The sequence below is a fragment of the Xyrauchen texanus genome, chromosome 50, assembly GCF_025860055.1.
Source record: "Xyrauchen texanus isolate HMW12.3.18 chromosome 50, RBS_HiC_50CHRs, whole genome shotgun sequence".
NCBI classification, from domain to species: Eukaryota; Metazoa; Chordata; class Actinopteri; order Cypriniformes; family Catostomidae; genus Xyrauchen; species Xyrauchen texanus.
In genome coordinates, this window is record NC_068325.1 from 14,400,576 (window position 1) to 14,410,941 (window position 10,366).

The 10,366-nt window shown below is 37.9% G+C and overlaps 1 protein-coding gene across 1 annotated transcript in view; it reads left to right on the top strand.

Annotated features, from left to right (window-relative positions):
- The window catches only part of si:ch73-63e15.2 (protein strawberry notch homolog 2), a 55,655-nt gene extending 45,518 nt beyond the window's left edge, over positions 1-10,137 (top strand). Inside the window, exons 21-32 of the mRNA XM_052124179.1 lie at positions 93-228; positions 552-664; positions 1,002-1,073; positions 1,166-1,274; positions 1,369-1,440; positions 1,558-1,701; positions 1,801-1,895; positions 2,375-2,467; positions 5,448-5,579; positions 5,838-5,914; positions 6,000-6,190; positions 6,425-10,137. Coding sequence (XP_051980139.1) covers positions 93-228; positions 552-664; positions 1,002-1,073; positions 1,166-1,274; positions 1,369-1,440; positions 1,558-1,701; positions 1,801-1,895; positions 2,375-2,467; positions 5,448-5,579; positions 5,838-5,914; positions 6,000-6,190; positions 6,425-6,966 — 1,776 coding nt within the window. The 3' untranslated portion in view covers positions 6,967-10,137. The remainder of the gene's footprint in view (positions 1-92; positions 229-551; positions 665-1,001; positions 1,074-1,165; positions 1,275-1,368; positions 1,441-1,557; positions 1,702-1,800; positions 1,896-2,374; positions 2,468-5,447; positions 5,580-5,837; positions 5,915-5,999; positions 6,191-6,424) is intronic.
- Positions 10,138-10,366: the final 229 nt, after the last annotated feature.

A 10,366-nucleotide genomic window follows, 5' to 3' on the forward strand; every position in this document is an offset into this window, starting at 1 on the left:
TTTTATTTCACCTCAAAGATGAAACCCAATACTTTAGGCTATAAAGCACTTTCCAAAGTTTAACTCTTTTAATTTTGTCTTTCGCTCTTCAGTTGGTAGCCATCATATCAGAAGCAGCCAGTTCGGGGATCTCACTTCAGGCTGACAGAAGGGTGAAAAATCAGCGGAGGAGGGTTCATATGACCCTGGAACTGCCTTGGAGTGCCGACAGAGCTATCCAGCAATTTGGTGTGTAGAAATGTTTTCTGTCAGTTTAAGTCCAACAGAACTGATTCATGTTTGCATTACAGAAAGTATAAAACAAAGTTGTTTGTTGCCATGCACCAATTTTGTGTCTACTCTACTCTAAGTGGGGCAGTTTTACTAACAGCTTTAGTCTAGATCAAAAGTGCTTTGATTCTGTTAAATACATGGTTACACTGTCAACACCCCCAGTCCAGCTCAGCGTCAATAATTCCACCTACGCCAACCACAACTTCTAACCTTGTGACCAAAACTCTCTTCCCATAAAGACCTTTACTAAAACCACAAACAACACTTTCTGTTTTTAGGCCGCACTCATCGCTCCAACCAGGTCACAGCACCAGAGTACATCTTCCTTATCTCCGAACTGGCAGGCGAGCGGCGATTTGCATCTATCGTGGCAAAGAGGCTTGAGAGCCTGGTACGTTCTTGACAAGCTAACGTTCTCTGATCGGGCTCTTAGTCAGTGTACATATTACCCAACTTAAGCTTGGGTGCACAGTTCTTTATGATTGTTGCTTGTCAGACTGTCTGATGTGATCCCAGTAAGATCTTTGATAACTTTGGTAATCTTTGGACTGTATAATGCACATTGTTGCCAAGACTTAGCCAAGACTGACAGCGTTGCCAGGGTGTTTTATGTAATCTGTCCATTTGCATGACTGTAAAAGATGACTTGTGAAATAAAAGCTTGACACATAGATCAATCTACTTTGACAGAAAGTTGACATTTCTTAACTGTCCTTTGCTTTTCACAGGGTGCTCTGACTCATGGTGACAGGAGAGCCACAGAGTCTAGAGACTTAAGCAAATACAACTTCGAAAATAAAGTATGTTACTTTTTTGCACAGAACAATGACACTGATAAAAAAAAATACTGAGATAAGTTATGGACTAACCTGTGATGTTTTTTGCGTCACAGTATGGTACCAAGGCTCTTGATAAGATTACCAAAGCCATTCTTGGTCAGATTGAAAGCAAGGTACCCCCTCCAAAGGACTATCCTGGTGGCGATGCCATGTTCTTTAGAGGTACAATTTGTGCATTTCTGTCCATGCATGGGGACATTCTGGATCATCTTGAACTTTGATTTCACCAAAACCCCCCTATGCTTCCTAATTTCAGAAATGAAGCATGGTATGAAGGACGTAGGTATGCTCTGCAGTCAGTCACGCTTGGGATTCAACATAGAGAAAGGTGAGGTTTGCACAAAAGTAATCATGTTTATTTTGGATATATTGGATGCATATCCTCACATGCCAAGCAGACATATGCACACACTTATCATAACCGTGTGACTGCTCTTTATGTCAGACTGCAACATCACTAAGTTCCTCAATCGGATCTTGGGCCTCGAGGTGCACAAACAGAACTCCCTTTTCCAGTACTTTACAGACAACTTTGACTACTTGATCGAAAAGGACAAGAAAGAGGGCAAATATGACATGGGAATACTGGGTGAGAAGCACTTTTTCTTCTGCATTAGTACATTTTAATTAAGTTGCATTGACCTGCTTTGGTCACAACCAAATATCTGCTTTCTCTGTTCTCTATCAGATTTGGCTCCAGGTAATGATCAGATCTATGAGGAGACACACGAGAAGTTTCTGACTGCTGGAAACCCTCAAGATGGCCAAGTTATCCTTTATAAGGTCAGTCAAAGAAGTCTGCATTAAAGACACTCCAAGTTGAGCCAATGTTTTTCATGCTCTTGTTAGTGGTCTCCAAACTACATTCAAATCAAGCAAAATGTATTTCCTGAATCTTTAACAGCTGAGCTTATAAAGCATGTCCAAAGCACAGGAGTTTCATTAGTGACACAAACTTAAAAAAACACACAATAATAATTCCTTCAGTCAACTGCAATGTTTAGTTTGACACCTTACACAATGAGGACTGGTTCACCAGCTTCCAGACTAATATCCACAGATACTTCCTTGTATGAAATTTGACAGTGAATAGCCTAAACCTGCTAGAACTTTATCTTTTACATAGATGTTAGACCTAAATTCTGTCTCCCAAGCATAGCCTGAACTTTGAAAGGACATATAAAATCATAATAGCAGTCCAACAGTTGTGGACCTGTTTCACAAACATCATCTCTGACTAAACTATTTATTTTGTTGTGCAGATAAGTGTAGATAGAGGTATGCCGTGGTTGGAGGCTCTCCAGAAGGTCCAAACTCTCAACAACCAGGATGAAGGCTTCTACTTGTCCCATAAAGTGAGTCTTTGGGCAAAGAGCATCTCATATTTCCATATTTGTATGTAGGTTTCTTTTTAGTAACACAGGAAAGACAGTTCCATGGAAGAACCTTTCAGGCAGGTTTCTGTTCAAAGGTGAAGTCGAGTTCATGTGTCATTTTTGCTTTCATATTTATCATTCAGTAAGTTTACATTTACATGCACTTTAAAAGTTTTATTTCAGTTGGAAATTACTATAACAGTCATTTGTCTTTTTAAATGTCAGGTCAATGCTTTAGTATGACTGAAATCACACCAGTCAGATTTTTCGAAGTCTAACTAATAGACCTAAATAATGCGATTGTGGCTCGGCTTTGTTCAGCATGTATACACATCATTCACGTTGAGCAGCAAAAAAACTAAATAGAGGTATAATGCTAGCAAACTGTAAAACATCTGATTTGTACCTAAATGAAAGCACAAAGAACATAAGAAATGAAAACAGCTACAACGTTTTCCATGTTGGGCTGGTTGTGCAAGTTTTGCTATTGAGAAGCATGATAGAAGACTTTTGCTTGGTTTTGCATGCTAATACAGTTGAAGTCAGAAGTTTACATACACTTAAGTTGAAGTCATTAAAACACATTTTTTAACCACTCCACAGATTTCATATTCGTAAACTATAGTTTTGTTAAGTCATTTAGGAAATCTATTTTGTGCATAACATGAGTCATTTTTCCAACAATTGTTTACAGACAGATTGTTTCACTTTTAACTGACTATATCACAATTCCAGTGGGTCAGAAGTTAACTGTGCCTTTTAAGCAGCTTTTTTATTAAAATTGTCAAGCCTTTAGGCCAATCAGAAGCTAATTGGCGTCAATTGAAGGTGTACCTGTGGATGTATTTTAAGGCCTACCTTCAAACTCAGTGCCTCTCTGCTTGACATCATGGGAAAATCAAAGAAATCCTCTACAAATCTGGTTCATCCTTGGGAGCAATTTCCATAAACCTGAAGGTACAAACAATAGTACACAAGTATAAACACAATGGGATCATGCAGCCATCATACCGCTCAGAACGATATGCATTTTGTCTCCTAGAGATGAATGTAGTTTATTGCGATACGTGCAAATTAATACCAGAACAACAGCAAAGGACCTTGTAAAGATGCTGGAGGAAACTGGTAGACAAGCATGTATACTGGCGGCCAAAAGTTTGAAATAAATGTACAGATTTTTGCTCTTATGGAAATAAATTGGCACTTTTATTCACCAAAGTTGCATTCAACTGATCACAATGTATAGTCAGGATATTAATAATGTGAAAAATTACTATGACAATTTGAAAAAAATGTTCAGAACTTCTTAAAGTTGTCCTTTGTCTTTGAAAACCATAGTGTACACCATTGCATGAAATCTTTGTTTCAAGCATTGTATAGCCTTCATTCCTCAAAACAATGTTTGACTGACAAGTTTTTTGAGAAAGCTGTTTCTTTTTTGCCATTTTTGACCTAAACTTGACCTTAAGACATGCCAGTCTATTGCACACTGTGGCAACTCAAAAACAAATACAAAGACAATGTTAAACTTCATTTAATGAACCAAATAGCTTTCATCAGTGTTTGATATAATGGCAAGTGATTTTCTAGTACCAAATCTAAGTAAATCTAAACTAAATGATTACTCAAGGATACGGAATTGGAGTGATGGCTGCTGGAAATGGGGCCTGTCTAGATTTGACCTGTCTAGATTTTGATCAGTTGAGTGCCACTTTGGTGAATTAAAGAACCAATTTCCTTCTGAAACAGTCAAATCTGTACATTATTCCAAACTTTTTTGGTCGCCAGTGTATATCCACAATAAAATGATACTTATATCGACATAACCTGAAAGGCTGCTCAGCAAGGAAGAAGCCGCTGCTCCAAAACCGCAATAAAAAAGCCAAACTACAGTTTGCAAGTCCCTATGGTGACAAAGATCTTACTTTTTGGAGAAAAGCCCTCTGGTCTGATGAAACAAAAATTGAGCTCTTTAGCCATAATGACCATTGTTAGGTTTGGAGGAAAAAGGGTGAGGCTTGCAAGCCAAAGAACACCATCCCAGCCCTGAAGCATGGGAGTGGCAGTATCATGTTGTGGGGGTGCATTGCTGCAGTAGGGACTGGTGCACTTCACAAAATAGATGGCATCATGAGGAAGGAAAATTATGTGGATATATTGAAGCAACATCTCAGACATCAGCCAGAATGTTAAAGCTCAGTCGCAAATGGGACTTCCAAATGGACAATGACACCAAGCATACCTCCAAAGTTGTGGCAAAATAGCTTAAGGACAACAAAGTCAAGTTTTTGGAGTGGCCATCACAAAACCCTGACCTCAACCCAATAGAAATTTGTGGGCAGAACTGAAAAAGCGAGGCCTACAAACCTGACTCCGTTACACCAGTTCTTTCAGGATGAATGGAACAAAATTCCAGCAACTTATTGTGAGAAGCTTGTGAAAGGCAACCCAAAATGTTTGACCCACATTAATCAATTTAAAGGCAATGCTACTAAATATTAACAAAGTGTATGTAAACTTCTGACCCACTGGAAATGTGATGAAAGAGATAAAAGCTGAAATAAATCATTCTCTCTACTATTATTCTGACATTTCACATTCTTAAAATAAAGTAGTGATCCTAACTGACCTAAGACAGGGAATGTTTTCTATGATTAAAAGTCAGGAATTGTGAAAAACTGAGTTTAAATGGATTTGGCTAAGGTGCATGTAAACTTCTGACTTCAACTGATGCAAAAAGTCAACTGGGAAACATCTACATCACATTCTCGGTATGTTGTAATTAAGGACATCAGCTATTACAACCTGTGTCATGTATACTTGGACAGACTGATGAAGACTGTGTCTCAACTCTGCAAAAACCTGCTGTAGCTCAATTATAACTGGGCATGTAAACCTACAGCTTGTAAGTCACTGTTGTTTCTGTTGTTGAACATGTTGATGTCTGTCTCCTGTGCAGTTTAGAGGTAACTACCCATGCGTGCTGCTAGCCATGCAGGGTAGGGAACACAACATGATCATCTACAAACCAAACATCGGCAAGCAGGCCCACATGGAAAGCCTCGATAACCTCAAGAAAAAATACAGCAAGGTCTGTTGAACTACCTTTCCATGAAGAAACTCTAAAGCTCAGAAAATAAAATGTGTTATGGCAATGAACCAATGAAATATGACTGTTTAATGATGCCATCCTTCCTAAATGTGACACATGCAGTGCTCTTTTTGTCAATGCTGCTATCTTGTGACCATTACCGGTACTAACCAACAGTAGTACTTTTCATTGAAATGAGTGCACTAATATGGGTGTAAGACGACACGGTTTGAGTTATGTTTGTTACTCTTGCTCCAGGTCACTCCAGAGGAGGCAAAGGAAAGCTGGGAGAGTCAGTTTACTTTTTCATTCAAGAAATGTAGTCATGCTAACTGGTGAGACAAGAACCATTCATGTCTTTGACATCATACCAGCCTCACTGAAGTTAAAGTATCTAACGTTTATATGTGTTTGCTGTAGGAATGGGAGGTGTAAAAAGGTAGAGGAGGGTCAAGAGTGCTTGATGGGCACTCGGTTGCGTCAGTACCACATGCTATGTGGCGCTCTGCTTCATGTCTGGAAGAGGGTCTCTGATGTGGTCGCTGATGTCACCAGCTCTAGCATTCTACAAATAGTCCGACTTAAAACAAAAGACAACAACAAGCAAGTTGGTGAGTATTCACCATTATCCATCTAAGATGGTAACAAAACGGTTGTAGGTTTTAACCCTGCAAGGGATGGTAATCAATGACACATCACCTTTATGTCCTTGAGTAAAGCATTTTCTAAACCAGGTTGCTCCTTGGGAGACTGTCCCTGTAATAAGTATATTGTAGGCTGCTTTGGATAAAAGCATCTGCCAAATGTTTACTTTGATCTGCTCTGTCCCACTTTCTCTTACCCAGGTATAAAAATCCCAGAGACCTGCGTGTCGAAGGTCCGTCAGGAGATCTTCAAGATGGACACAGAGGTGAAGCAGCGTCGACGAGTGAAGGAGCAGCAGGCGCAGGAGCAGCGACAGGCTGAGGAACATCAGAGGCAGGAGTTATTGTCCAGTTTATTCACCATGCCTTTGCCAGGTCCCAGCCTGGAAAGCCTTTCCACTCCATACACGGACCCCATCTCCTTCCCTTCTTTCCCTTCTCTAAAAAACCCTCTGGAGGAAATCCTAGACCTGACCGTTTACAATTCCCTACCCTCATCACCAGTTAGCAAAGTTTGCCTGACTCTAGACGATCTCTCTGGGCCGCCTGGATCTGCGGTGGATTACATGAACTTTGAAGCATTAATTCGACAAAAGCAACAGCAACAACCACAAGAAGAGAGCGAATCCACACAGGAAAGCAATTCAGTGCCGGCGAATGACCTGTTGGACTTTTTTTTTTCATTAAACTCAATAACAACACCCCCTAGTCAGACTGTCCCTGCCTCTTCAGACACACCTTAATCGGCAGCCATGGCCTCATCAAGTCTCTTTTCTTCCTCTCCAGCTTCCTCATCCTCCACTTATTCCTTCCACTCCCTCACAAACATTGTCATCCTCATCTTCATCATTGTCTCTCTTCTCTCTCCCTCCTATGGACCAGCACATGTTTCCATTGCCCAATGGCCACTGCAGCTCTGAAGCCATCATAAATATACGGGAGGTGTTGAACTGCATGCTGTGGAGTGGACCAAAACCACACCAGTTCATGATTCAGTATCCACTACCCGAGTGAGACACTTTCCAGTCTGACGCTCCTTTAAACACACACACACTCAGGGCTGTAGTCTCACCACTGAACTTCACGTCCACCACTGACCTCAGTTTCACTAGCATGAGGTTCTGTTTCGCATGAAATAGGAAGATCGTTTTGACCAGTTGGTGAGAAGAAAAATTGTTAGCTGAGAAGCCATTTGTTTTAATCTGGTGTCCAAATACCTGCTCAAACGAAAAGTTACATGAGCTTGTTTTCTGCCTACATGCACATTGAGTATGATCCAAACACAGTTTGTTATTATACTATTCTCCAGAACATCAGGTTATTTACTGGGGTGGTCATCCTGGTTGTAACATTCTTAGACATTGATTAACCAAAAAAAAGGGAAGGGGACATTCAGAACTAACATGTTCTTGCGCAAAAAAAAACAATGCAGCGCAATGAATAGAACAGTACTCAGTTGCCACGAGATGCACTTTTAAAAGTTTACGTTCTTTTTAATCTGACATGGCATTTAAAAAAACGTGGCACTCCTTCACTAGATGCTGAAAAAAAAGCAAAAAGTGGCGCAATGGTCAAAGACCTCCATCTTGCACGTTTACCTAGACATTTAAGGAAAAACAGGGCAAATGGATGTTTGATGTAAACTGCCGCTAAGCCTTGTTTTAAGTCCAATATAAAGTTATATCAGGTTTAAGTTATATCCTACCACATTGTACAGTATATTTTGCTTGCGCTCTGCCTTCCAGTGAAGTTGTACAAGCCTCCAAACTGCAAAACGAACAACAGGGTTCACTTGAGCGAGAAGCATATTTTTTTTATTTTATTATTTATTTGTTAAACAATCATCAGATTTACTTTTCCACAATAAATCTCTAGTAGACCAAACACTTTTCCTAAGGAGCAAGAGAACAGGCTACATTTGAAATGTGGCTTTGGAACATACAATAGAATGTAGATGTTTAAACATTCTCCTGTGCAGTTTATGTGCAGATGTTTAATTGTATTTATTGCCTTTATTTATCTCTCTATTGTTTTAAAGTAGAACAGTCATTCCTGCTGTCCCCAATCTCACAGTGTAATAAGACAAAATAGTAACAGTCTATTAGTAAATTGATTGGTTGATTGATCCCAAAAGGTCTTTAGTCACATCTGGTTTCAGTAATCTTAAAAATAATTTATTTCTGATCTGGAAATTGTAAGATAATTTCCATACATCCAAGTAAGGAAAAATAAAGAGACTGTGAAATCAACGTTTGAAGCAATGTAAAATGCATTTTGGTTAAAATCAAGAAAGACCAACAAAGCTTTTATCTTGTTGAAATTAAGCACTTTTACACCCTAGTTCTTCTATTGACACTTTTACCCATTGTTAGATATGTTTTATTTAATAGGTTCAAAAAGCGAAATTTTATTTCACATGACCTGCATTACCAAAACATTGGTAAGGTGTATACGAATTACTTGATTATTATTTTAATTTAATGTTAAAGGGACAACCCGTGCTTTTATAGGCTTTTCTATTTTATGTTTTAGTGATACTATGATATTTGTAATTGTGTAGATTTAAAAAAATATATTGTTAACGAGAACAAACGGTTCAAAAGCATTTAAACATTTTATTAGCTTGTAAAAGATTTCCCTCTGTTCTTTACGACTGTCCTGGTGGTTGAAATATTTGTTTTGTAGCTTTGATTTTAGTTTCTTGTCATTCTTTATGCAAATGAAAAATACATTCTTATATATTTTTGCAGCAATAGCCAAATATCCATTTTGAACAGAAACCCAAATACTTACCTACAGAGTTTACTGGCTCAGTGGTGTAAAACCACTTCCTATCTCAGGATGAAATCTGTTAGGTAAAGATGTCATTTTATATACCAAATCAGATAATATGTATCCATTATGTTTATTGTATGCATTAAGACATGTTTCATCTTATATGTGAAATTTTGTCTCATGACAGAGATTAAATATTAATTATTTATCCATTATTTGTTATTCACAGCACAAATTTCTTTTTTTATTCTTTAAGGGAATTTATTCAGCCACATCACCAATTAATGCTGACAGACTTTGGTCAAACAGATTTGCAATTGTGCAATTACTTGTACTGTAGTTTCTCTCTCCTGATTATAGTTATTGCACACAATGTGTAACTCCCATGAGATTTAATGAAATTCAATCATTTGACCGATTTACTGTCATTAGTTTGTTTTATAAATTCCTACAGTTTATATTTTAGCGCATCTAATAATTTACATTTTACCTTTAGAATTTAAATGATAGTTTAGAAGTAAATGTATCCATATCTTATTCAGTGGGTGCCTCGCCAAAAATAGCCAATGAAAGAGATGAATACAGGACTAAAGCTTCTGTTATGCACTCTAATATAGCGTCTTGTACAATGATGAAAGCACTATATGATGAGGCCATGAAAGTGAGACAAAGTCAAATCTACCCCCTGTTACTAAAAAGTACTCTTATTACTTATTGTGTGTATGATTGATGATTATGATGTGCACTAAAAAAGTTTATGTCTGTTGTGTGATACAGTGCTGCCATGTTTGTTTGCTCATGGCCTTACATGGGAATGTGTTCAATACTGTAAGCATCTCGATTCATTGCCTTCACTTTAATATCAATACACCATTTATGTAAATTATTGCATAGAAAATAAGATTGCTGAAAGAAAACATGCTACTGAATGTATCTTGAAACGTTTTATTCCTGTTTTTCTGTCTGGCACTTTTATCATTGGTTTGGCTTTTTGTCGTTTTCTATATTTATAATTTAGAGCCAATTGTATATATTGTAAAAACAAATTGTGCCTTTCAACTGTTTCTTAAATAAATTGTTTTCTACTTGTATATCTTAATATAAAAAACATCACAAAATAAAATTTTGTTATTAACAAAGCCACAAATAAAATGGTAAGATTCTTGAGTTTTAACCAATCTCTTTCACTAGCTGAGTTTTAGTAGGTCAAGCATTTCAGAGATGTGCGCAAACAGGAGAAATATCACCAAATGTCGTTTGGTAAACCAACACCATTGCAAAACAAAAAGCGCAATCTGAGCTAAAGAATCTGAATTTATGATACCACTGTTGTCTGATTTACCTGCTGATTTGAAACATGTTTTTTGA